This window comes from Pygocentrus nattereri, chromosome 15, assembly GCF_015220715.1.
Source record: "Pygocentrus nattereri isolate fPygNat1 chromosome 15, fPygNat1.pri, whole genome shotgun sequence".
Taxonomy (NCBI): domain Eukaryota; kingdom Metazoa; phylum Chordata; class Actinopteri; order Characiformes; family Serrasalmidae; genus Pygocentrus; species Pygocentrus nattereri.
The window spans coordinates 6,959,089-6,986,755 of record NC_051225.1 but is presented as its reverse complement, the minus strand read 5'-3'; the positions used below and the strand labels follow the sequence as shown (position 1 = coordinate 6,986,755).

Genomic DNA, 27,667 nt, shown 5'->3' with positions numbered 1-27,667 from the left:
TTATGGTGTGGGGCTGTTTTTCAGGAGTTGGGCTCAGCCCTTAGTTCCAATGAAAGGAACTCTGAACGCTTCTGTAGACCAAGGGATTTTGGACAATTTCATGCTCCCAACTTTGTGGGAACAGAGTGGGGACAGCCCCTTCCTGTTCCAACATGACTGCGCACCAGTGCGCAAAGCAAGGTCCATAAAGACACGGATGAGTTTGGTGTGGAAGAACTTGACTGGCCTGTACAGAGTCCTCAACCCAATAGAACACATTTGGGATGAATTAGAGCAGAGACCAGGCCTTCTCGTCCAACATCAGTGCCTGACCTCACAAATGCACTTCTGAAAGAATGGTCAAAACATCCCATAAACACACTTCTAACCCTTGTGGAAAGCCTTTGCAGAAGAGTTGAAGCTGTGGTAGCTGCAAAGGGTGGGCCAACATCATATTAAACCGTATGGATTAAGAATGGGATCTCACTCAAGTTCATATTCGAATACTTTCTGTAATATAGTGTATATATGATAAAAGTCACTGTGTTACTGTGTATCGGCCAGCAGAGGTCAGTATCAACTTCACAATGTTCAATTCTGAACAATCACTTGCTTCTGAAAACATTGAGGATGGAAGTTACATTAGAACCGAATCTTAAGTCTGAATACCAGTAAAGCAACTAGTTTAGTTTGCTGCAATTGTAGTGAATACTTACGTTGTTACGTAAAGTAGGGTCAGCACTTGCTTCCAGCAGAAGCTTCACAGTTTTCAGGTTTCCACCCATGACTGCAGCATGAAGAGCTGTGGAACCATTCTAAACACCATGCCAAAACAACTTGTGTAATCTATACCTAAATATCTAAATATCTACATATGAATGTTTATATATAGTGTGTATAATACGGTCATGATATGGTGAAATACATTAAGCATATTTACTGAGGTCTTTCGTACCTTTAGAAGGCCGAGTGATGGGTTGAACTTGAGGAGCTCCTCAATGACCTTGCAGTGTCCTTTGTGCGCTGCCTTAAAAAGGGCTGTGGAGCCGTCCTTTCAACATGCAATGAGAGATGCAGTTGAATACATGTGAGACTGACACAACAATGGTATTAGTATATGTGCTATGTAGAAAATATAGAAACATAGAAAATAATTATAGGCAATTAGGGACGCTTTTGATGGTCTCAATCTTAAGATGGTAACAAAAAATCGCCTAATTATTAGAATAGTTCTGTTGAGTAACTCAATGATGCTGTAAGATTCAGCATCATACGTTTCTGTCAGCATCCCGATCTGCTCCACGGAGCAGCAAAACTTTCACAACCTCACAGTGTCCCATCTGGGCTGCCATCCACAGCGGGGCAGTGCCATCCTGAAGTGCCAGGGGAATACAAAGGAGCAGACAAAAAGGCATGATTAAATCAATGAAAGCCTAGTTTCCAAAACAAAACCTATGGTCATATTCACTGCCGTTTATATTATTAATTGCTGTTATTTTACTTTACAGGAGAGGGAAAAACCATACTTTACTTTTAATGTTAGTCAATGGAACCAGAATTTTGTCCAAGTCATTTTGGGCCGTTTCTTTTGGTCCATTCATCAGGAAATGTGCACACAATATAAAGAGCAACAGGCATTTTCAAATTATGTCAAAAACTGAAAAACAACAAAACTGGCAACACAAGGTTTTGTTCCGACAACAGCAACATTATACATAATAATGTATGTAATCATGTACATTTTTAGATCTTTTATTCAGTATTTGAGTTTCCTAGAAACCGTAAGACATGATCACTTCACAAAAAAGTCATTTTCTACATTTTTTACAGCATCTATTTGCAGTGTGTAGTTTTTTTTTTACAGTTATCATCTTGGGTCATTTTGAATTTTAAAGGGGCAAAATGAAAAATGCAACTACAGCGTAAAATGTATCACTACAGCTGTTGCAAATAGATTACTGCACTCTATAGTGGCGCTGCAGTAGTCTCTATAAGAAGATTTTCCAGTTTACAGACTAACAGAACACCTTCTCATGATGTATCCTGAAGGTGGGAGAACCATATCATTTTTCCAGTTAGCTGTGAACGCAAAAGCAAAGCAGGTGGCTAACGTCACTGCTAGGAAGCTCAACAGCTTATTGCCACCGTATAGCTGTAGTAACTGTCTTTAAACCATCATTATAGTGGATAGAAAGGATTACTGAAATTACAGAAATGATTCGTCAGATAAGGAGAACAACAAGCTGGAAGGTGTATTTAGAAAGGTAGTTAGCTACCTGGCTGTCTAGATATCTTACCTAAGAAAGGGTAAAAAAACGGTATCTGGCGCCCATTTTGTGCTGAATAAAGCTAGACTCACTGTTTTCTTTACAATATTGTTCGACAACAGTGGTAAGCATTGCACTAACGCCAGCTTGGTTGTATTTATTAGGCTATGGATCAGTGGCCAGTATAGCAGTCAGGACTGGTTGTCAGGGACTCCCAATGGCTGTATGATGTATTTGCATAATGTCTGCTGTGTGCAAATTTTTTGAATGTAGTGAGAGAGCGCTGATGAAAACATGCAAACAATATAGAAACAGAGAATTTTGTCAAACTGGGCCAAATACCAACAAATAACATATTAAAGTCTTGTTTTAGGTTGGAATGCTCCTTTCATTTTGTGACTCCATCTTCAATGTTATTATGGAATCATTTTAATGTACATGTATATCTACAGCTGAAAACAGTGAAGCTTAGAAGGATAATGAGCAGATTCGATCCCTCACCTCGCGAGGCTGGTTCACTTTGGCTCCAGACGACAACAGCTGACGGACAACTGTCACATGACCTTCCTGGGAGGCTAAGAAGAGGGGTGTGGCACCGTCCTGTAACGTGAGAGGAGAAACTGACTGTGAGCCAAACCAGCAAGGAGGTTATAAGATATACTCATATATGGAATGAATGGCTAGTGGCTGAAGGGAAAACACTGGGGTAAAGTTTCTCTGTGACCTCCCACACTGAAAAATATGACACGAGTATGGACGTCTGTATTTGGCACCAGCACAAAAAGTAAACACATACAGGAATACATGCTTATAGAACAGTTCTATCTAGTTTTAAAACACTGGTGATCGTTTCTGATGACTTAAGTGGGTTTATGTAGTAACTACAGACAGTCATTATGGTGTTTCTACGGTATTCTACATGGTTGCTAAGGTATAGCTAGGCAATTGCTATGGTATCCCAGGTGGTTGCTAAGGTGTTGCAAGGCTGTTGCTAAGCTGTCTGGGACGTTGCTTAGGTGTTGCTATGCAGTTGCTATGGTACACAGGTGGTTGCTAAGGCATTACTAGACAGTTGCTATAGTATCCCAGGTGGTCACTAAGGTGTTGCAAGGCTGTTGTTAAGCTGTCTGGGAGGTTGCTAAGGTGTTACTGGGCTCTTGCTATGGTATCTCAGTTGGCTGCTAAGGTGTTGCTAGGCTGTTGCTAAGGTGGTTGCTAAGGTGTGGCTAGGCTGTAGCTAAGCTACCCAAGCAGTTGCTAAGGAGTTGCTAGGCCATTGTATACCGTAGTAGAATGAGAGATAGAGTTATAAGCATTTGTGAATCTTCAAACCAACTTAATAATTAGAGACTTCATGTGAAAAACAAATTTGGCCAGATAACTTTACTCAAAAAATTGCTTTTCTATATGCAAATGCACTTAAAAACAGAAGCACAAATATAAATGACAAATGTAACCAATTACTACCCACCTCTGTTTCCAACATATATTTCTTTACAGCATTATTTATTTAAAGTGTTTTACTTATTCATTCTCATTTGCACTTCCAACAGTATCCCTCAGGCTCTAAAGAGAGCTATTCTTGTCTGTGTTGACATGCAGGCGCTCAGTGTTTAGACTGTGTCCAGCTCGGTTCCTGGCATCAGCATGTGACCGCTGATATGGCAGAAACAAGAGATGCTGGCAGAGCTCCTACACAGAGCTTCTACAGTCACATTCAGATGGAGCAGAGTGGACTCACACTTAGCTGGTCATGAACATTGGCTCCGTTCTTCAGCAGAGTCTCCACCACTTTGCAGTGTCCATTCTGGCAGGCTGCAGACAAAGCTGTACCACCATCCTGCGCAAAGCACAACACAAACACAACACATTTATTTGTCTGCCAACCAAAGCATGAGCAACTCTCAATCCTAGCCAGATTTACTAGCACACATATATATTCTGAAATGAACAGAATAAAGCAGTTAATTATACCTTTATACCTTTATTTAGCAGTTTGATTTGCAAAATGTAGTACAACATGCATTTTTCTGTAAAAGATCTAGATAGAATTGTCACCAAAGACACAATTATGCATCTAGTACAAACCTCAATTTAAAAAAGCTGGGACAGTATTTAAAAGGCCAATAAAAACAGAAACACGTAAACAGTAATTTCCCTTTTAACAGTACTTAATAATTGCTGGGGATTGAAAACATTCATTGATACATTTTCTTTTAATTAAATCTTTAGTGGCATGAACACACAGGCCCTTCGTTGTCGCTTCCTAATGTGCCACATGTTGCTCCAAAACATATATACATGTTTCAAAGTTACTGGTGCCTTCCCCGATGTGCAAGTTACCTATACTATTGGCACTAATACACACCCATAACATGACAGTAGCTTGCTTTTAAACTTTATGCTGGTAACAGTCTGAACGGTCATCTTCTTCTTTGGCCTTGCGAACATTATTATTTCCATTACATATGAAAGACGGACTCAGTACACCTTTCCACTGTATATCAGTCCATTTTAGACAAGCTCAAACCCAGAGAAGTGGGTGGTGTTTCTGAACATTACTGACATATGGCTTCTGCTGCGGATAGCAGAATTTGCGGATAAAGAAACTTGCATTTGTCAGTGTTTACTGTCAACAGTTAAGTATTCCCAAGCCCATGTGGTGATATTCATCAGAGAAGCATGCCAGTTTTTAACACAGTGCCATCTGAGGGATGGAAGGTCGTGGGCTTAAAGTTGCGGTTTTCAACGTTCCCCCTTTATGCATAGAGATTTCTCCAGATTCCTTAAGTTCTTTGATGATATTAAGCACCATAGGGGGTGAAATACCCCAAATCCTTGCTAGTTGAAGAAAATTGTTCTTAGACTGCTGGATTATTTGCTCATAATAAAAGACTAAGCCTTTCCTGGATGCTCCTTTAATACCCATGCATGGATGCATCATCTGTTTAAGATGTTTTTTTGAACATTTTACAATGTTCTTAGTCTTAAATTGCCTGTGCCAATTTGTTGCTTGTTGCAAATCATTGCTTTGTGTTTTATTAACCTTTTGTATTTTTAAGTTTCTTATAATTTAGTGTCTGATTGTATCTGTGCCTCTTGATGAGTTGTCTATATTATTATTTACATGTTGTAAAGCATCTTTGGGTCTGACAAGGGTGCGACACAAATACAACCTATTATTACTGTTGTTATCAGTGAGACTTGCCACCAACTTGAAACTACTACTTAACATTCTTCACCTTTCAGCTGAAAATCTATTTCATCATTTATTCCAGATGAAGCCTTATTTCCTGCTTCAGTTTACCTCCTAAGATATGGTGTAAATTACTGGGGTGCCAATAAATTTAGCCACAATTAATGAGTCATACATAGGTTTAGCTGATTAAGCTGTCAAAAAAATACATGGATGCGTTATATATAACAAACACTGCAAAAACTGATATCGTGTAATCTTGAATATAGTAATTAAATCTAATATTTCTCCTGTTGAGATGGTTGTAAGCTTAATTTAAGATTATTTACCTTATTTCTAGACATTTTATACTTGTTTTTAAGTAATTTTATGAAGTAAAATGATCTAACTGTATTGGCTGATAATTTTGCTTGTTTTAAGGAATGTGCTTGAAACCAGCAAAATGATCTGCCAGTATGGTGAGAATATTTTACTTTTTAAAAATACCTAAAACAAGCAAATAATGGCTAGAAATAAGCTAAATAATCTTATAATAAGCATAGAAGCATCTCAAAATGGGAAATATTATATATATTGACTAGATTTAAGATCATTTCTCTTGACAAGATACCATCTTTTGCAATGAAGTGTCATTTGCAGTCAGATAGACAATAGCCTATCAGTAGATGCTATAATGGCAATACAGGAGCTAATAACATGTCTGTCTGCAGTTACAGAGAGACTGTCCGATACAGATTGTCTTTCACTGGAACATAAGAAAGTGTCAATGACAAAAATTACAGCTTTGTCTGGGATGAGAGAAGTAATCACTGTAATTAATCCAGATCCAGTCTGTCTGAAATTGCTCTGCCAAAGCAGGTATTAAACTCACAGTGAACACTGGTCAGCACATTTCCTGCCTTCTAATTGCTCTGGGTCAACTCTCTGGCTCACTCTTTCTATTTCTGTCTGTCTTTCACTAATAAACACATACATATACAAACTGACTGGGCAGTATTCTGCAGTATCTTGCTTCGTTGTCAAAAAGCTTTATGATATTTACAACTGACATTGCATTTTTAAACACCTTACCATAACTCATCAGCATTCCTGTACACAACATGACACCAGCTTCTCAAAAGCACAACCTCAACTACACTTAGGAAGACATTTATAATCCATATAATAGACTGTTGTGCCATACTGGTAAAAAAAACAAAAACTACAGTGCGAATGCAGTGAGATGCATTGGCCTGAAGGTGGTAACTGTGTTGATTCTGGAAAAACTGCTGTCAGTTTTAACCAGTTACAACAATATTATATAACAGTATATTTTTTGGCTAAAATAAAAGTCTTTCAAATACAAACAAATACCACAAAATGCTTGCTATACAGTACTATGCTAAAGTCAGGGACCACCCTTCGTTTACTTAATTTCCAGTCAAAACAGCTATTAAGTACAAGATATCTTTCTGATTACATTAGATAAAAGATGCTCCGCATGCATAAAGAAGTGAGAAGCCAAAGAAAATTAACGAGGAAACGAGTTTCCAAAATTGGAGGTAAAATGATTTAAAGTTACAGAGAAATGGGACTCCTAACAACCATTTCAGGCCTGTTGGACCACTAAAACTGTCCCCATAGCTCTTAAAGCTTTCATCTATGAGAGAGAGGAAGAAATGAAGCTGCTTGATCTGAAAAAAAAAAAAAAATCCACACTGAATGTGTTTGGGATTACTTGGATTGTAGATGCAACCAACTGCTATGACTGAACTTTGGAGGTGTGGAAAAATATCCCGGCAGGTTTAATTGAAAACTCAAAGCAAGTCTAAAGTCTAATGAAAAAAAACAGATGCTATAATCAAAGTAAATCAAAGTAAACTTATTTTTACTTGCTGAGGATTCTGTTAAACATGTATTCTGCATAATATTCTGTAAAATATGTCTCTTTTTGTTCTTAATGGCTGTTTTCACTGGGATTATGAAGAGTACTGCACAAATACTACTGTATTTATTTTATGTGTGTTTATTTTGTCTATATTCCACTATTGTGTGAATAGTTTCTCAAGTCACAACTGCATATTCAGGGGATTTTTTATCTGACCTGTAACAAAATAACTGAATAGAATCAAATCATAGCGCACTGTTAGATTTCATAATACACTGAACAGTTTCCTGAGGAATCAGAATTACTATAATATGATCACAGGCACATTCGCTTACCTTGGTCTGGAATTCGGTGGAGGCGCCAAACTCAAACAGAAGCTTGACGATTTCATCATGTCCTTGTTGTGCTGCAAAGAACAGGGAGGTAGAGCCTGTCTGAAGAAACAATAACACACATACACAAAAAGTTTTAAACACACGGTCATTCAGCTCTGCGCAAGGTCAGCAACAACACACACGCCCTTCAAACGTTATCATCAGCCACAGGACACAGATCCTTAAGATGAACTATTAGTGAAACCCCTCATTGTACTATAATCCTCCACATGGCTTCACTGAACCTGCAACATGTGCAGCAGTGTTCCAGAGCAAGTGAATCTGGAGATGATACTAATCAGGATGAATCTGGATGCTGAGACTAATTTTGTTAATGCAAAAAGTATAATACCATAATACAAACGCACAGGAGCCTGACCGGCTCAGCCTGTGCAATCAAATAGCAGGTCTTTCCGTTTGTCTTTATGAAGCAGGGATATTTTCCACGTCAGTAACCCACCTGCCATTTGAATTGTTGCGTTTTTACAGGATCTGAAGGTGCATGTGTTCCTCTCAAGAGAGGCAAACATTTACTAATACACTGTATAGATAAAAGTATTGGGACACCTTCATATTACACCTATTATGACACCTCATTCTAAATCTATACGCATTGATATGGACTTGATCCCCCATTTGCAGCTACAACAGCTCTCGGAAGCTCTCTACAAGAGTTTGTCTGGGGGAATTTTTGCCCGTTTATCCAGAAGAGCATTTGTGAGGTCAGACACTGATGTTGGATGAGAGGGTCTGGCTCGCAATCGCCTGTTCTAGTTCATCCTAAAAGGACACGATGGAGTTGAGGTCTTGGCTCTGTGAGGGCCAGTCAAGTTCTTCCACACCAAACTCACCCAGCCATGTCTTTATGGACTTTGATTTGTGCACTGGTTCTCAGTCAGGCTGGAACAGAAAAGGTTTGTCCCCAAAAGTTGGAAACTGTCCAAGATGTCTTGGTCTGCTGAAGAATTAAGATTTCCCTTCACTGGAACTAAGGGTCCCAGACCAACCCCTGAAAAACAACCCCATAGCATTATCCCTCCTCCACCAAACTTTACAATTAGCACAATGCAGTCAGGCAGGTAATGTTCTCCTGGCAGTTGCCAGTACCACACTCAAATTCAGTGAGCTCTTTAGTATGAACCATTCCTTCACAAATGTGTGTAAAGGCAAACTGCATGGCTAGGTGCACCGCCTGTGGCAGTGGGACTGAATGAAACCCCTGAATCGAATGATTAAGAGTTGTGTCCCAATACATTTGTCCATATAGTGTAACTTTTACAGAAAAGATTAGGATAGAGCGGTGACAGTAAAGTTGTCTGACTACAAGAATGATGAGTGAGCTGCAAGTCTTAAAGGGCCCATATCAACAAAAATACTTTTTTTCTAAATAAAAAGAGTTTGATTTAGCATGTAAACATTGTATAAGTTCCATAATATACCAATCACTCCCCATGCCACACAGTCCATATGAAAACTAGGCTCCAACAACACGTTTTAAATTTGTTGTTTTTGTGATTTCACAAAAAAACAACAGATTTACATATATGGACTTCAGCTCCGCCCATTCCCACTGAAGTTCTAATTATTGCAGTCTGGACTATTTTTTGAATAGAGCACAATATAGGGTGGCCACTCAGATCAGAGGTTAATTACATTTATCAGTCTTAAAGACACAGTAACAAAAACAACATGTTTAATTGTTATGCTGTGTAAAATTAAGTAGGACTGTTTTTGGTACATAACATCACAGAAATGTCATAAGTAGACCTCACAGGGGAAAATGCAATGCAAGAAAAATGTATGTTAAGGGCTCTTTAATAGAAACCATGCGTTTTAAAGTCTTGAAAGCACATGCTTCAAATACAGACAGTCAACTTATTTTCTATTTTTTTAAACCACCGTTTGAGCACATCAGCTGCCCTTTGCATAGCGTGAATGTGTCATGGTGAACGGACCAGTGGAAATTCAGAATGTTTTTTCTTTCTCTTGTAAAATAATCAGTGGTTCTGTTATGGCAGTGACAATAAGCTTTATTTTCATCATAGTCCATTCAGACCCAACCAAGTCCAGCCATGTAACTAAACTAATTGACATGAATTGTAACCTTAAGGTGATATTATCAAGTGATTATTATCACTAATAATGCTGAACATCTCTAGTTAGCCCTCCCCCTCAGCTCCAGCCTCAGCACACATGGCTTTCGTACCTCTCTCTGCAGGTTGATTTCTGCTCCTTGCATGATGAGCTCCCTCACACACTCATAATGACCACTGTAGGAAGCCACCATCAAGGCTGATGTGCCATACTGGTCAATAAGACACAGAAACAATGAAACATTAGTATTAAAGTAATGGCATAGCTCAACTTATATATTGAAGTCAATGGAAATTGCAACAGATTTTCCTTCCATACTGTGATACATTTCCAAATGAAATACAGTATCAGGTAGGCCTGTCACTATTAGATAATCACCTACTATATAATGGGAATCATTTGAGCTGACTGCAGTTATTTTCCATAGTTGTTAGCTTTCACAATAACATGCTTACATCACAACAAGTAGAACTTACTTAAATTGTTCTACTGATGTTTGTAATGGCATCCTTCAAGGGAGACAATGAGTAATGTTTGTTTATTTGATGTTTGGTAATGACGCCATTAGAGGGCAGCAGTGAGTAATGTTTGTTTATTTGGTGTTTGCTAATGATGACTAGTAGGCGGCAGTGAGTAATGTTTGTGTATTTGATGTTTGGTAATGATGACTTTAGTAGGCGGCAGTGAGTAATGTTTGGTTTATTTGATGTTTTTTTATTGCAAATAATACCAATTATTTAAACTATAATTAATCATCAGCTAAAATTTCATCATTGTGACAAGCAAGGCAAGGCAACTTTATCTACATTGCATCTTTCATACACTGCAGTCATTCAAAGTGCCTGACAAAAATAATTCCAACTAAAACTTAAAAAGGTGTAGGACAATATAAGTTCAAAACATGATGTAAACATGATTATAAGCGATAGATTTAAAAGAGCCGAAACGAAACCTTAAAATGAAAATCACATTCAAAATTAGGCCTGGCATTTGGGAGGGTCTCCGAGCTAGCTGATGATAGGAGGCGATGGAGAAACATGACGTTATTGGTTAATATTATTTTACCCTGCCTGCTGGTGCATGGTGATGTAATCAGAAACCAGAAGGCGTTTTCAAGGTGGGTAAAAGACATGAGACTATGATTAAAGATTGTTGTGGTAGGTTAAAATTGGCTTAACATGGCCAGAGACACTGAGGTTCAGCCTCACTTTAAAGGAATAATATCACGTTGCAGTTATCATACATTTATTGCTTTGCCCTGCAAACAGTCTACATGCTTCATGCAGGACTTGACTGATCTGATCTCTTAGTCATGCCTTTAATAATAGATGAGGACGGATTCCATACACTGTCTTTGCAGTCGACGTCCACTCGTCCACTGTTGAGCAGTAGCTGAAGAAGGGCTAGGTTCCCCTTCCTGGCTGCCCAAAACACAGCATTGGCCAGGGGCGTTTCCTTCTGCCAGACACAAACACAGAGTGTGCTTTCATCACGTGACAGGTCACAGTATGGCTAAAATACCTATATGTATACAGACCTACTAATAGCCCATATCTGTATGTATATGCTGCATATACGTTCTAGGAACTTATATGTCTTCTTACCATTTACTGTTGTGCACTATCCACTAAATGAGAGCCTTTACCATACTGCACTACCATGAATCACTTTGCAAATGCAATCACTCACAGTGCAAATGCACCACAGTAGATGAATCCTATGCTTTATAAGCAGTGCACAGTGGTACACGGTACATGGCAGAGCAAAACTGTTAAGTGAATACCTTTATAAACACTGCCGATCTAAGACTATGAGTACCAAAACAGCTTAATATGATCTTTGATGATAGTAATGTAGGACTATAGAAGCCTCCTCCCCCCTGCATGCGGCTCACTGCTCGGCTCCTGCACCAGATCCCCTCTGTAGGGGCTGTTTAAGGCTGTTTCTCCTGCATGCTATGCAGTGTAATCTCCGCTACTGGCTCGCTGATGTTGTTGCAGTAACGTTATGCTCACGAAGCCATTTACCTTGAAAGACATGCTGAGTTCATTCGAGCCTCATCCCGCGCATGTGCAGAAGCGCTGCAGCCTGTTTTCTGTAGTGGTTCTTTCTGGGGTCTGAGGAGAATAATTTGGGGATTAAAGAGGCCTAGAGGTGCCAACACTTACTGCAGAACAGGACGAGGAGAGGAGCGGTTCCCTCTCTGCGCTGCCCTCACGGTGTGACGACATAATCTCTCTCTCTCTCTCTCTCTCTCTCTCTCTCTCTCTCTCTCTCGCGCACACACACACACACACACACACACACGCGCTCCCTCACGTATTTCTCTCTTTGCGGGGACTCACTGGCTCATGATGGAAAAAATATGTTTGTTCTTTGAAGAAATGTGGAATGAAAAAATGAAATACATCAAATCATTTTTTTCCCCTAATATCTGCAGCTTTTATTTGAAAAATAAATAATAAAAAGATTATTCATTTTTGGTTAAAGATGAAATATTAGTTTTGGGTTAAAGGGGAATTCGACTGCATGCTCAGAGTTTCTAATTAAATCGTTAAGATGTAAATCGAATCATTCAGACTGGTTTGGTGCGACATGCTTTGTTCTACGGAAATGGACAGAGTCAGAACTGTTCATAGTGGTGGTGATAGGAACCAGATGTCTGAAGAGTTGTAGTACCTCTGAAAAACTACATCACACAAAGTTATTACTTGAAATGGTTATACATGGTTATGATTTGCAACCCATGGCTCCTTGGTATGCTAAAGTATTAAGATTTCACTTGAGGGGATCCCTAAGGGCATCTAGGCCGACCCCTGAAAAGCAACCACATAGCATCATCCCTCCTCCACCAAACTTTATAGTTGGCACAATGCAGTCAGGCAGGTAACATTCTCCTGGCAATCGCCAAACACACACACACACACACACACACACACACACACACACACACACAAACACACATACAGAAAAAAGGTTTTATTTAATATTATTTCGTCTCAGGCCCTTGAAACCCGCAAATCATTTCAATACATGAACTGCACACCTTCAAAGCACAAAATGATTAAACATAAAGAAATGAATCCTGATTATATGACAGACTGATTATATGAGAAGCTGAAATATGATAACACATTATTGCTGATGTCATAATGTGTGACATCAGGTCCTGGCATCCTCAGCAGGTCTTCATGAACATCACTGTTCTGAGATGGGTTAACAAAAGGAAAGCGTGGATCAGTGTGTATCATTTAAACTGCCATAATCATGGATTTGATAGTGAATGGGCAATTTAACCATGCCTATTCATTGGATATCATTAGATCTGCCACACAGGGAAGAGTTCACTGCAATGACAGCGGGTGCAGTAGTTATTGCAGGGCTGAATAAAATCACCTGGTGGCGTCCTGTTTCCTGAGCGCAGCGTTTGACGTGTAAGCCTGTGTGATGTCAGGCCTGAACTGCACAGACGTGTATGATTAGAGTGAACTGGGTGTTATTGAGACACAAAGCTTATTATTTAAGGCCAGTCTCTGTTTATTTCTGGCCAAGACGGTAAAAACACACCTTTCACACGGTATATAAACAGCCAGACGACTTTAGTGACCTCCAACAGAGCACAAGACCTGACCAGCCATCCATCCTCTGGACAGTGCTTTGCAACAACATGCCAGGTGAGTAGCAAATACAGTTCAGACTCGATTCAGGATTGATTCTATTTCCACTGTATTCACTGAACACTGATTTTGTGTGTCACATAATCCTCTTAGAGACAGCCTTGTGCAAATGTTTGGGCACTTCTAGTCCAATAACATGCTGAAGTGAAAATAAGTTAACACATCTTGCATAGAGGGCACACTTCTTCACATTTATAAGCACAGTTACTGCTTAAGTGCTGGATTTAACATATTCAAATAAGTAAATAAATAAATAAAACTTAAAATGTGTCCTGTGCAAAAGTGATGGCCCATTTTCATATTTTATGTTATATTTGATCAATTCTAAAATGTTAAACTCAGGAAATAAACAGAAAAATTGCAGAGCAATGCCAAGTGTGTTCTTAAATATGACACTATTATTGTGTTATTAAAAAAAAAATTTCAGACCTGTCATATTAATAATCTGACAATATAGCTCCTATAATCTAGACACAAGAAGGTATTTTTTAGATGTTTGTAATATTTTAAGCTATTTCTGATCAACAAAGAATTAAATAATGAATAATATACTATAATTGCCTGTTTTCTCATGTTATCTACCTAGAGAACTGATTACCACTTTTGAAACACGATGCATTCTGGACACTAATTTTATTATAAGTGACGCTGTGCAGCTCAGTCATTTAGAAACACTACACGTATAAAATTTGACATTTTTACTAAATATTGTACAACTTGTGAATTTACATAGGATTAACATATTACCAGGGTGGGAAAAACTTGAGTAATTGTACTTTATTGCAATACTTAAGTATTACTTTAATTATTTAATTATAAAAGTTGAATACTTGGTGCCCTGCGATGGACTGGCGACCCATCCAGGGTGTATCCTGCCTTACGCCCGAAGACTGCTGGGATAGGCTCCAGCACCCCCCCGCGACCCTGACGGAGAAGCGGCTTAGAAAATGGATGGATGGATGGATGGATGAATACTTGGACTTTTCACCTTGATTTCAGTTCTGGGATAAAACAAAAACATCCTATTTACTCATTTTCATTTAGACCTTGTTACAGATCTTAAAGGCCAGAATAATTTTCTGTTTTTGTCTTGTTGAACAGTCGAGTTCTTATGCATTTGAATGTATTAATTATGTTAAAACAGTCAACAAAATTGACATCAGTGTAGAATAAACCCACCCACATTTGTCTTTGCACGAGGATGAGTACTGCCCCAATAGTCACCGCATCAGACACCAGCAAACAAAGAAAACTTCTCTTTTATTTGCCAACAGATTTACTTCATATTTTTATTTGCATGAGTGTGTTTAAAAGTTGATACCGTTTGACTTTCACTCAAGTAGATTTGACTCCATACTTCTACTTTAATTGTGTAAGATTTTCACTTAAGCAGTTTCTCTGTAAGTATCTGCAACTAAATTGGTTTCATATTATTAAAAACATTGATCCCAAACCTCTGAACAGGAGCGTATCTAAAAATGGAGATTATAAGACGTAAGAGCAGAGCAGAGAGAGGGAAAATGAGTGACGGATGCTCATGTTTTGGACAGATACACGTCAAGTCCACTGGATGGAGCTGTTTAGCAGGACGGTGCTGCTCGGCCTGTTTGTGTCCGCACCCATCAGAGCAACAACAGAGTCTGAGGAAGAGTCACCAACAGACTGGACGCTGTGGAAGAAAGCCAATAGAGTGACGTATGAAGAAGAGGTGTCTGTCTTAAACACCTGACACAGCAATGTACATTAGTTCACATCACAAAGACAGATTAATAACAGACCACAGCCTCAAAGTAATAATGAATACTGGGCCCTTGATGTTTCTGTGTAATGCACCATTTCACATTAAACCCACTTTGAAGGACTTTTTTTACATCACAACAATTGAGTCAGGTGGCAATTTTGCAGCTTCCCTTTGAGAAGAAGGTTGTTCACATATTGGATTCACACACAGATTACAAATGTCAAACGCTTCCCAGCTTCCCTCGACTGAATCTTTATGATTTTTTTTTTTTGTGGTTGAACTCTTGTGACCTGATTCTGTTTTTCCCAAAGGCTGATGACATGGAGAGAAAGGTCATTTGGGAGACAAACAGGAGAATGATTGACGAAAACAACAAAAAATTCCATATTGGCATCTCCAGCTTTACCATGGCAATGAACAAATACGGTGACTTGGTAAGTCAAACATATGGCCGTGATATCGAGGAAGCTCTCGGATGCCACAAATTTCAAAGACACTGATTTTTTTTAACAATCTCTATTGTTCTTTGTTGTATCCAGACTAAACATGAATATAAGCGGTTACAGGGAGCTAAGATTAACAGCAAGGTGAAAAGGAAAGGAAAGGTCGCCTCTGCGAAGAAGCTGCGCTACTATGCTAAGAGACTTCGGGCGTCCACAGTGGACTACAGGTTGACGGGACACGTCACTGAGGTTAAAGACCAGGTGGGGTTTAACTCTCTCCAGCTGCCAATGTTGGTTATCCTACTACACAATTTGTTTGGTTTATCAGCATCTGACAGCTTAGAACATGCAAAACTTGTAAGTGCATTAAAGGTTTGAAGAGTTTATTTACACATATCATGTAAAGACAAAGAAACAAAAAACAGCCTGTTTAATAATAAGGAATAAAGAGAGGTTAGGAAATAGTAATGTAAAAATGACTCATGTTGTTGGTACATAAAACCACAAAAAATGACAATAAATGTATCGCAGGAAGAAACACTAAATACAAGAGAGCTGTAGAATATGGACCCTTTAAATGTTCAATGTGTACCTAAAGAATTTGTCACCTTGCATGTTTAAGGAGTTGAATTGCTTCTAGAAGTCAATGCAGGTTTCCTCACAACCAATTTCTGAAAGAACACTCAGCAGGGAAGCGATTTTTATTCACAAGCTGTGAAACACGCCAGCGGTCCCTGTTCATCAGTTTCATCTTTTGACCACAATTCTGGCGAGAATGAGCTGTAGACTGGGATTTTTACCACTGCTGATAAACCCGTATGACCGGACGCTTCGATACACCTGCGAATTCGGTTACTTCCTCCACACGGTGGCTTTTGACACAACCAAATGCAATGACTCCTTTTTGTCAATCGTTAAAATATGCTTGGTGACCCATTTTCCACACATCAGACGAGACATTCACCACACTGTATCACCTTTTCTTAATCTATGAATCCTGTCGCACACCAAGCAGGTATTTATTACCCAATCATCTGCAAGAGCCTGAAGTTACTTATACCTTAAACAGGCAAGGTGGCCTATTTTATTATGTCCTATGTGGCCTATTTTATTATGGTTTAATGGGTAGTTGTACGAACCAAAATTCATGTACATAAAGTTTTATGTATTTTTGTTTACATTGCTATTTTCTGACAACTCTTTAGGCCTTAGAAGTAAACAGGAGACTTTCTTAGTGAACCTTTTGACAGCGCTTATATAGAATTCCTATATCAAACCTTTTTCACACTTTTAATTAAAAAAGGAAAGGACATTTCAATAGTTTCAGTTTGTTTCTATTACATGGCCCCTTTAAATACTCTTGTTATCTCTGCTCAGGGCTACTGTGGGTCCTGCTGGGCCTTCAGCACTACGGGTGCCATTGAGGGCCAAATGTTCAAGCACACGGGTCAGCTGGTGTCCTTAAGTGAGCAGCATCTGGTGGACTGCTCCAGGTCTTATGGCACGTATGGCTGCAGTGGGGCCTGGATGGCGAACGCCTATGATTATGTAGTCAGCAAGGGGCTGCAGGCCACCAATACTTACCCTTATACTGCTGTGGTAAGTGGACTGTGTGATTTAGTGATTTATGATTTGTGCTTTCCTGACATGTTAGAATGGCCTATTGAAAAGCTGCTCCTCTGAATGACTTTAATATGGAGTTTTGTGAGGAATAACCGCTTACCTTATTTGTGTTTACTTGTTTATTAGGACACACAGCCCTGCTTATATAACCCCAACCAAGTTATTGCCCACATCAGTGACTACAGGTTTATTCCCAATGGGAATGAACAGGCATTGGCTGATGCCTTGACGGTTGTTGGGCCAATTACTGTTGCAGTAGATGCTGACCACTCAAGCTTTATGTTCTACAGCTCAGGTAAGCTGTAAAAGCTTTTGAGAAGTTATTCAGCAGCTAATGTGTTAGAATCCTTTATTGTGTAACAAACATTGGTGGTCGGAACAAAACCTTGTTTCTCCAAAGTGATTACAGGAGAAGGAAAAAACTACTTTACTTTTAATGTAGGTGAAATGGAACCAGAATTAGTTTTAGGCCTTTTCTTTTGGTCCATTCTTCATGAAATTTACTCACAATGTAAAGGACACTATGTCAAAACCTGAAAAACAACAAACATAGAGATACAAGGTTTTCTTCCCACAGCAGCGATAAGCTAATATATGTGATAATAAAAATATTAAAGGGAAATGCCACTGATTGCTCAAAACTGGTAGTAAAAGTAGTGGCAAATCTGAAAGAAATACCATTTGTGCCATAACCATATCTCAGAACAATCAATGTCTCAGGCTTCAGGCAGAATATTTGTGACTACACACACAATTTCTAAGCCGCTAATATTCCTGGGGGCACTCGTTGTGCAGAAGGCAGGAAACACCCTGGAGAGACCACCAGCCCACCACTTGGCAAACACACAGACATAAACATTCACACCTAGGGGCAAGTTAGCATAACCAGTTCCCCTAACTGTACGTCTTTGGATACTGGAGCACCCGAAGGAATAAAGAGAGCCCATAAAGAGAACATGCAAACCTGACACAGAAAGGACCCTGATTGCCCAGCCAGGGAATCGAACCCAGACGCTTCTTATTTCACATAATTGCTGTGACGGAGCTTTTAGAGGCATTAAACGCTTCAGACATCTAGTTCCTACTTGGTACGTTTCTCTAGAAGAGAGCATTTCACATCAAACCACTCTCAATGACTTTATTTACATCTTAACAGCTCATTTATGCAAAATTGCTGTAATTCCCCTTTAGCTCTCCAAGCATATTAGTATATATTGGTTTCAGCTGAGTCATATCATAACCAGAGGGCACTATAAATGTCAGCACTGCATAATATACTGTTTGTTGATTGTTATTGCAACATTGGCCTTTACTGCAGTTCTGAGACCACAGACAGCTATAATATGCACTGCAAGTAGCAGCACGATCCAAACCTGTCAGTTTGGGCCATATCATGCACCCTTGATGAGCCTAACGAGCGACGATTCTTCTTTACCATTAACATTCATTGTATATGTTCTGGCAGGGATCTATGAGGAGCCTAACTGCAATCCAAATAACCTCAGCCATGCCATGCTTTTGGTTGGCTTTGGCTCTGAGGGTGGCCAGGATTACTGGCTCATCAAAAACAGGTGGGAGCTTATCTTCATATCTCTATTCATGTGTCTCAATGGATTCTGGTGTTTACTCTGCTGTACAATATTCTGTTCAACTTGGGCATGGAAGAAGCTGAATGTTGTGAACTACAACAGGGAAAATGTTAACTCTGAGACTGACACCCTTGTAGGCCAGTGTTTCCTTGAACTGAAATTATTAGGAGGTCAGAGAGTTCACCCCTTCTAATACAGTGTGTTCAATTCTTGGTGCTAGTACACTAAAGCATACAGGACCAGCATTAAGCACCACTAAGTGCTAATGTCCACTGGTCAAGTTGAGGTCTTCTATGATGTTGAGTGATATTCCTTCCCTCTTTCCACAGCTGGGGCACAAGCTGGGGTGAGGGAGGATACATGCGAATGATCCGCAATGGCAAAAACACCTGCGGCATTGCCAGCTATGCTCTTTACCCCATTGTATAAGGGCTTTGTATCTCTCAATAAAGAGTGTTTAAGTTATAACTCAGCCTATAAGATCAGTTCTTTGTGTCAGAGTTCCCACAAGCATCTTTAAGAAGAATGTTTCCTATACCACCATCACAAATTCACCACAACATGAGCTGGATTCTCCAGTTCAGTCCACAATTCAATTCAATACATAATTCAACTTAAGAAGAGTTTGGATCGGATAAGTGAAATGTGTAAACTGGTCATTCCGGTACATGTCAAGTCAAATCAGTTCATTTGTATGGCACTTTCTATAACAGGCGTGTGAGGGGGTGGTTGGCGTGCAACCCCACTAAGGTCTTTATTGGACCCTTTACATCTGTTTTTACACCAGTTTTACACCCGTGCCTCATGAGTAGCTACAAAAATGTAATAATTACTTTTCAACTATTACAGACCATCAGCTTGGTTGAAACAAGTAATTTCATGAGGGGGCATTAATAGTTTTTAAGGGTTAAGATTGGGCTTTGGGTTGAGGTTAGGGTTAGGATTAGGGCCAGGGTGAAGGTTAGGATTAGGTTTTGGATTAAGGTTGAGGTTAGAATTAGGGTCAGGTTGAGGGTTAGGATTAGGTTTTGCATTAAGGTTAAGGTAAGGGTTAGGGCCAAGGTGAGGGTTAAGATTAGGTTTTGCATTAAGGTTAAGGTTAGGATTAGGGCCAAGGTCAGGGTTAAGATTAGGTTTCGCATTAAGGTTAAGGTTAGGATTAGGGACAAGGTGAGGGTTAGGATTAGGTTTTTGGATTAAGGTTGAGGTTAGGATTAGGGCCAGGGCGAGAGTTAAGATTAGATTTTGCTTTAAGGTTAAGGTAAGGGTTAGGGCCAAGGTGAGGGTTAAGATTAGGTTTTGCATTAAGGTTAAGGTTAGGATTAGGGCCAGGGTGAGGGTTAAGATTAGGTTTTGCATTAAGGTTAGGATTAGGGCCAAGGTGAAGGTTAAAATTAGGTTTTGCATTAAGGTTAAGGTTAGGATTAGGGCCAAGGTGAGGTGGGGTTTCACTACTCCAGTGACAATTTTGTTCCTTTATTGTATAAACGAATATAAATTAATGTAAGGACTCTGAGGCGGCTCACTGGAGACATTCTTGTACTTGCCTATCAGTAAATATTGCCATCTACAGGTGACGTTGCTACATTTTGACATTCCAACACTTTAGATGGACTCGAAATATTGGTGTCAAATGTCATACTGTCTGTAGATGGCAGATTTTCACCTTTTAATCGTGTGTAGACCACAGGAAAAAAAAGTCTTGGGCACGTCTGTGTGGGCACTTTTTATGCATGCTAGTGATTGCTTTAAGATGCTTTGGCTCTTAATGGCATACTTGCCATGCATCTTGCTGCATACGAGGACCATGATGCAGATCCCTGCTGAAAAACAAAAACAGCGCAGGCTTGCAAGCATTTCAGGCTGGTCTTTGCTAGTTTATGCTGGTCTGGGTCTGCATTAGGCAATCACTCTAGCATAGTCATGCTGGTTGACCAGCATACCAGAACCAAAACACAACATATGCGGGTTTGTTGGTAACCAGCCATGCTGGTCTATGATAGTTTATCTAGTATGTTATATCTAGTTTATCTAGTTATCTAGAATGCTGCATTCAAATGGTGTCGGCAGCTGTGAAATACCAAGGTTCCCAGTCATAAATTGTGCTTGAAGGGCTGACAAAGTCACATATGCAACTGGCAAACTGGATTGTATATGATATATGTGTTTATGAGATATGATGTATGTATGTATATTGTTGATGTATAACGAAACTTTTCACCATTCACACAAGTAAAAACAAAAATCTTGCAGTGAATGTAAAATATATACCTGATGTGCTTCTATTATATCAATGCACTTTTTTAACACATCAAAGAAAATCAGGATATGTGTATTCAGCGGACCTCCATGCTTTGGTTTTCCATGTGGCAGGCATATCTATGAACACTCAAATGATGTGAAGTTGAATTAATTAGTTAACCAGGTGTAAACAAACTGGACACCCAACTGGAGCTGGAGCAGAGAAACTATTCTATTGGCATCTCAGAGGCTTAGAAACTGTACTTACACCCGTCAACCTGTAGAGGGAACACTGTTAAAGTTATACACATCTTGAGTAAAGTTCTGTTATTCCACACTATCATAGACACAGTGTAACTGATCTGATACCAGTTTGGCCATTTTTCGCATGATGGATAGGCTTTGTTTTGATTGCCATGTGCTGGACCCATATAGGACATTTGTTACCCACAGCTCATTGTAAGAGGGGATGCTAATCTAATGCTCTCTCCTCGCCACACCCACTCAGTAAACTCATTCCACAGTTTACAGGCCCACAGCAAACACCCTCACAGCACGCTTCACACTCCAGATCCTCCCACTAATTCTCACACAACACCAGTGAAAGGCACAAGGCTACACATTGAAGTGTTGTGTCTCATTTGAGCGTGTAAGTGAGAACACTACAGATGCTGCATTCTTTCCCACAAGAAGAGAAGAGAAAGAAACAAACTGCACAGCAACTCAGTTTATTTTGGTCACACCAACTATGGTACACAACATTACAGTGTAACAGTCAGACTGCAATAATGCACTGTAAAATATTTTAAAATTTCAACTAGTCATTTGAAATGTACTTCATTTAGTAACAAACACTTCTTTTGGTTTTATTCAATTATCGTGAGTTTTGCTTAATGTAGTAAAGCCACACTGTAATGTTTTGTATGAACTGGCCACTCCTGTCAGTATTCAGCCAATGAGCTTCAAACCTGCAACAGATACATGAATACAAAACACCCGACTGCACTGTGGCCTACTGATGAAGCAAGCAGGGTTGGGCTAAATACTTTTTAAAAAGTAGTGATGGCTGAATACTGAATACTTGTCCTAAATGTGTTCAGTAACATATTCCATTATAGTACATAAAAAAGTCACATGTTCGCAATACATTTAGAAAACATTTATAATGTATCTTGATAAGGAACTTGGGAAACATGTTTTGGTTTTTTTACTTAATTCACACAGTTCCTTGCAGTTGTTGGTTGGCAGTTTTCTTCATGTTATTATTCTGTTTCATGAAGAATCATTTAAATGTTTCAAAAATTCTTAACTTCTCTCTCACTGTCTACTTCAGTCCACTGCTGCTCCCCGTGAGTCCACTACAACGGTGATTCTGATTTTATCGCAAATATGTCTGCTACTGAGGCGACTGTAAAAAAAGCTCAGTAACGCTGAGATTAATAACTGATCATCACATTGATTTATCAGTCTACTCAGGCATTAGCAGAGCTCTGTAACACTGAGATTAATAACTGATCACATTGATTTATCAGTCTACTCAGGCTTCAGCAGAGCTCAGTAACACTGAGATTAATAACTGATCATCATGTTGATTTATCAGTCTACTCAGGCTTTAGCAGAGCTCAGTAACACTGAGATTAATAACTGATCATCATGTTGATTTATCAGTCTACTCAGGCTTTAGCAGAGCTCAGTAACACTGAGATTAATAACCGATCACATTGATTTATCAGTCTACTCAGGCTTTAGCAGAGCTCAGTAACACTGAGATTAATAACTGATCACATTGATTTATCAGTCTACTCAGGCTTTAGCAGAGCTCAGTAACACTGAGATTAATAACTGATCACATTGATTTATCAGTCTACTCAGGCTTTAGCAGAGCTCAGTAACGCTGAGATTAATAACCGATCACATTGATTTATCAGTCTACTCAGGCTTTAGCAGAGCTCAGTAACGCTGAGATTAATAACTGATCACATTGATTTATCAGTCTACACAGGCTTTAGCAGAGCTCAGTAACGCTGAGATTAATAACCGATCACATTGATTTATCAGTCTACTCAGGCTTTAGCAGAGCTCAGTAACACTGAGATTAATAACTGATCATATTGATTTATCAGTCTACTCAGGCTTTAGCAGAGCTCAGTAACACTGAGATTAATAACTGATCACATTGATTTATCAGTCTACTCAGGCTTTAGCAGAGCTCAGTAACGCTGAGATTAAAAACTGATCATCACATTGATTTATCAGTCTACTCAGGCTTCAGCAGAGCTCAGTAACGCTGAGATTAATAACTGATCATCACATTGATTTATCAGTCTACTCAGGCTTTAGCAGAGCTCAGTAACACTGAGATTAATAACCGATCACATTGATTTATCAGTCTACTCAGGCTTTATCATGAGCTACCTTGTTAAACAGCCATTATTAAAGGTCTTTTTGTTAAGATTGTATCTAGTGGGTAAGAACTCTAATATTAATTTCCTAAAAATCTAAAAGGTAACTGTACTCTGAATGCTGCCTTTACAACATGAAACTCGTACTGAATACAGATTCTGTATTGTTAATATATTCTGTACCTGTATTTTGAATATGAGTCAGGAACCGTACCGGATTAGATAACACATTCTAGAACATCGTAGAAGAGTTTTAGAACACTGGGCCTCATTCACCTTTAGCTTCTAAAGCTTTTTTTCTTAAATGTGTTCTTGAGAAATGTCCTAAAAAAGTCTATGTGTTCTTAAACTGCAGAACTGTTCAGACCTTTGTGCTCTTGGATGCAGTGGTGGACAGTAACTAAGTAAATGTAATTAGTTGCTGTACTTAAGTAGTTTTTTTGTGTATCTGTACTAATAAGTTTTTCCATTCTGGGCGACTTTTTACTTTCACTCCACTACATTTCAGAGTCAAATATCTGACTTTTTACTCCACTACATTTTGAGAAATCTGTCGTTCCTTTTGGTTTCTGTGTGTATAAAAACGTAACATGTCAAAACAAAAGAAGTGCAAAGTAAGAGCACCAATCAGGGCCCAGCGGTCACTTTGTTCTGAGCTGGTTTTAACCTGTTGGTCATACCGACCCAGTGCAGCACACGGTTCAATGTCAGTGCAGCAGCATAAAACTTTGGGAGAGTCTGTTCAACATAAATGATGAACTAACCTAACTTTGTGTAAATAGAGCACAACATAGAAATATGTCCACATATGCAGTCGAGACTGACGCGGCTTTTTTCTGAATTTCTACAAACACCATTTCATTTTATAGTAAATTAGTTTCGGTTCGTTTATGTTTATGAACAGAGACCTACAGATCAAGGAAAACCTATTTGTGATCCTGAGTTTAAAGCCAGTTTTTATTCAACTTGTAACTAAGTTACAAAGTAATCTGAAACTGAAACTTTGCTTGTGTGTAAAAGTGATTTCAGAGCCACTCGGTTCTCCCTGATGGGGATCCCTGTTTACCTTCAGTGTTTTGTGCTTATGATCATTTTAATAGATGTCAGCGTCACTAATTAATGACATTCTATTAAAAGACTGGTTTACCAAGAGTTAAACCTTCTTCTGTCTGCTGAGGTTATTTTTTTGCATTCTTGAAAGTGTGATGTATATTTTGTATCTCCCACAGTTTGTAAACACTAAACGACAGAGATAATAAAGGCAATGAATCAATGAATGATTCAGTAAATTTATGTGGAGTCTTTTCATTGCCGCTTGTCCAAATGTCTGATGTGAATATTTCATTTTTATTAGAGAGTCCATGCTCATGTAGGAGGTTCATTTTACTCATTGAATATGTAGGAATTAGCTAGAAAAAGCACAATAAAAGCAGTACACATATACACAATCTACCTGCTCGGTTTTGTACAGTTTGTACAGTACAAAAACACACTTAATGTAGTAAAGAAAAGGCATCCTCTTCCTCATAATTGTGTTATCAGCACTGTGGGGTGCAGGGATTGGGAGGGGCTGTAAATGAAGGAAGTTAAATATTGGTGCAAGAAATGTTTCTCAAGTCACCCAGTGCCTGTACTAGCATGTAAGCAGATTAATCTCTGCCAAGTCTCTAAACAGTTTGCATCACTATCACGTTTACCCTGACAAGGAGAAAGATAAGAAACGATCTTTGGACCAGAGAAGGAGGGCAATCCTGTGCCAGGAGGTTTTCCACTGTTCTTAGTCTTCTCAGCGTCTGGATTTGGATGACTGACTTTTCTGGGATGAGTAAATGTGTTTGACTGGACTGAGGATCTCTGCAGTGAAGGAAAGTCTGTGCAACAGGCTGGACATTGTACACAGGAGGGGAGAAAACAGGCAGCCATAACAGATTTCAGTTTTTGAGTGAGTACATGCAGGATGAGTTGCATGTGGGGGTTTCTGCTCTGCTGCATGGCTGGACTCTGGCTTTGTGTTGCTGACCAGGGGACACCATCCAGTCATGTTCGGTACAGGCACAGTGCTGAACATCGACTGCAGCGGTCTTTGAGACAACACTGTGACCCCACTTACAACAACCACACTGCCGGGGCAATTACACAGGTAACGAGCCATTCACAACTTAACACTCAAATGTGGGCATATAGGAATAAGAAAAAAATGAATGGTTTATTATTTTATAGTATATATTTCTAGCTCAAGTGTATGCCAGGATCCCATTGTGTGCCTGAAACATGGACCGTGACACACCCTAGAAAACCAAAGGTCTTTTTTAATAATCAAGCATACTAGTGATTTGGTTTTGATTCATTTCAAAACAGTGTTCACTCCCCAGTCCATACAGTCTATTTATAAAAAACAGCTGACAAAATAGCATGGTTTGTCACAGCCATCCCATGAGCCTCTACGCATGGTCCTCTGTATGGCAATGCCACACAACAGCATTCAGCTAGTAGTAGAACATTGCATATCTCTTCAACTTGAGTCAGGTCCTTGGGTGCAAGCCGTCCCCATCAGCACAAATGCTGCAGAGCACACATTACATGGCAACGAGCGCCTGAGTAAACGCCTGTGGCCACATGACTGCCAGTGGTGACTGACCTAAACTGGATGATGTTTGCCTTCCAGCCATTTGGTGTGCTCAGTGTGCGTGAGCAGCCTGGTCACAGTAGGGATACTGGCGAGCCTGTGATGGCAAATGCAATGTGCTGTCTGTCATCCATGCTTCACTTGATCCACGGCCTGCAGCCATCACTTAACCGCCCAGCTGGCATGCGTTTATCCACTGGCTCAGGCGCTCTCTCTCTCCACCAACCATCCCACTGCTTGCCTTGGCACTTTCACGCTGAGACCTTTGATGGTTTCACTTTGACTGACCCCATTGTTGGACCTTCCTGCGCCATGGAGCCTGGCAACACTGTCCCCACAGTCATGGTCTTTCACCAAGCTCTGTCTCTTTCACCATTCTTCTTGAAGACGTTTGAAACAATGTTGGGGGTGCTACCCCACTTCTGACATCACTGTGGTATCAATGTAGAGTAAGAAAAAGGGAAGAGCATAAGGGCATCCTCCTGCAAGAAGTGCTCTTTTATTAAACACCAGTCAGAAAGACACATAGTAACACAACACAAATAGCTGGGAGTCATCACCAGTCAAACACTTCTGTTTTACTGTGGGCACTAAACTAAAGCCAGCTGTCTAACACAACATAACACAAATAACATGTAAAGCATCTTTTATGCATGGCCATACCTCCAGAGCCTCTCATGACTGCAGGCATTAAAGTTTGCTAACAGGCATACAGTGATTCCTGCTTTTGCCTATGTATTATTTATATATTGTGGCAAGCACTGGGTTTTCCTGGATTGGTCGCGTTGCGGCCCTCCAGTCAGAGTAGGAGGGGCCATGCAAATGTGGCTCTTCACCCTCTGACAGAAGTGCAGCTAGCCTGATGGCCTGGGCGCGGTTTTCCCCAGTTTGAGTAGTCTGGTTTCACTCTCCGTGCAGGTTGAATGCAGTAAGCAAGTAGTAAACTAAATAAAGAGCACTGTTGGCAAAGAACATGTCTCCTGCCTCTGAGTCTCGCCGCCGGTCGTCACAATATTTTTCATTTATGTACCCATATTCATATATATTTTATCTAGATTTTTTATGTGAATAGTGACTGTAACCTCACCTTCTGTTTTGTGATTTCTCAGCAATGTGGCCCTGGACAGTACAAGGAGAGAAGTGGACCATACAGAGGTCATTGTGTGCCCTGTAACTGCAATGGCCTGTCCCATGAGTGTGACCCAAATTCAGGAAAGTGCCGGGTAGGCACCTTCATTTGCCTTTGTTGCCATCCAGTTTATTATTTTGTACTTGATCATTTTCAGCCTCTCTTTATCCATTTTAGTTAAACAAGCTATTTTTAAGTCTGATCTAGGTAAATGATTTCTGATTGGGTTGGCTCACTCTTTCACACATGAAATTAGACACATTTCATTTAGAAAACAACAAACTGAGTTCAAAATCAAATCATGTTTATTGTCACTTCGCATTTACATAGGTACGAAGGGGAGTGAAAATATTAGATGCACAGCCCTCTTGTAGTATATTTATTGTTGCTGTTGGAGGTATGCTTTTCCTTGTATGGGA

The 27,667-nt window shown here is 39.6% G+C and overlaps 3 protein-coding genes across 4 annotated transcripts in view; 2 read left to right on the top strand and 1 right to left on the bottom strand.

Moving 5' to 3' along the window:
* ankrd29 (ankyrin repeat domain 29) overlaps positions 1-12,022 on the bottom strand; it is a 13,858-nt gene extending 1,836 nt beyond the window's left edge. The window contains exons 1-9 of one of the 2 annotated variants that reach the window (XM_017701290.2): positions 11,805-12,022; positions 11,125-11,235; positions 9,890-9,988; positions 7,645-7,743; positions 3,988-4,086; positions 2,748-2,846; positions 1,305-1,352; positions 935-1,030; positions 696-794 (exon numbers count right to left, since the gene is read on the bottom strand). In XM_017701290.2, the coding sequence (XP_017556779.1) occupies positions 696-794; positions 935-1,030; positions 1,305-1,352; positions 2,748-2,846; positions 3,988-4,086; positions 7,645-7,743; positions 9,890-9,988; positions 11,125-11,235; positions 11,805-11,816 (762 nt within the window). In that variant the 5' untranslated portion in view covers positions 11,817-12,022. Of the gene's footprint in view, positions 1-695; positions 795-934; positions 1,031-1,253; positions 1,353-2,747; positions 2,847-3,987; positions 4,087-7,644; positions 7,744-9,889; positions 9,989-11,124; positions 11,236-11,804 lie in introns of both variants that reach the window. The other variant, XM_017701289.2, reaches the window with a different exon arrangement.
* A 2,963-nt stretch (positions 12,023-14,985) lies between these two features.
* Positions 14,986-19,315, top strand: cts12 (cathepsin 12). The gene is made up of 7 exons (XM_017701228.1): positions 14,986-15,162; positions 15,507-15,629; positions 15,735-15,899; positions 17,016-17,237; positions 17,388-17,556; positions 18,727-18,832; positions 19,180-19,315. The coding sequence occupies exons 1-7, from the start codon at positions 14,986-14,988 to the stop codon at positions 19,277-19,279; spliced, it is 1,062 nt and encodes a 353-aa protein (XP_017556717.1). The 3' UTR covers positions 19,280-19,315.
* A 5,867-nt stretch (positions 19,316-25,182) lies between these two features.
* The window catches only part of lama3 (laminin, alpha 3), a 36,109-nt gene continuing 33,624 nt past the window's right edge, over positions 25,183-27,667 (top strand). The window contains exons 1-2 of the mRNA XM_037545603.1: positions 25,183-25,633; positions 27,229-27,342. Coding sequence (XP_037401500.1) covers positions 25,451-25,633; positions 27,229-27,342 — 297 coding nt within the window. The 5' untranslated portion in view covers positions 25,183-25,450. The remainder of the gene's footprint in view (positions 25,634-27,228; positions 27,343-27,667) is intronic.

Excerpts from the sequence above, each read along its gene's own strand:
- cts12 (XM_017701228.1), top strand. The coding sequence starts at position 14,986 with ATGCTCATGTTTTGGACAGATACACGTCAAGTCCACTGGATGGAGCTG. Across the intron at positions 15,163-15,506 it reads GAGTGACGTATGAAGAAGAG|GCTGATGACATGGAGAGAAA; the intron begins GTGTCTGTCTTA and ends TTTTTCCCAAAG. Across the intron at positions 17,238-17,387 it reads CTTACCCTTATACTGCTGTG|GACACACAGCCCTGCTTATA; the intron begins GTAAGTGGACTG and ends CTTGTTTATTAG.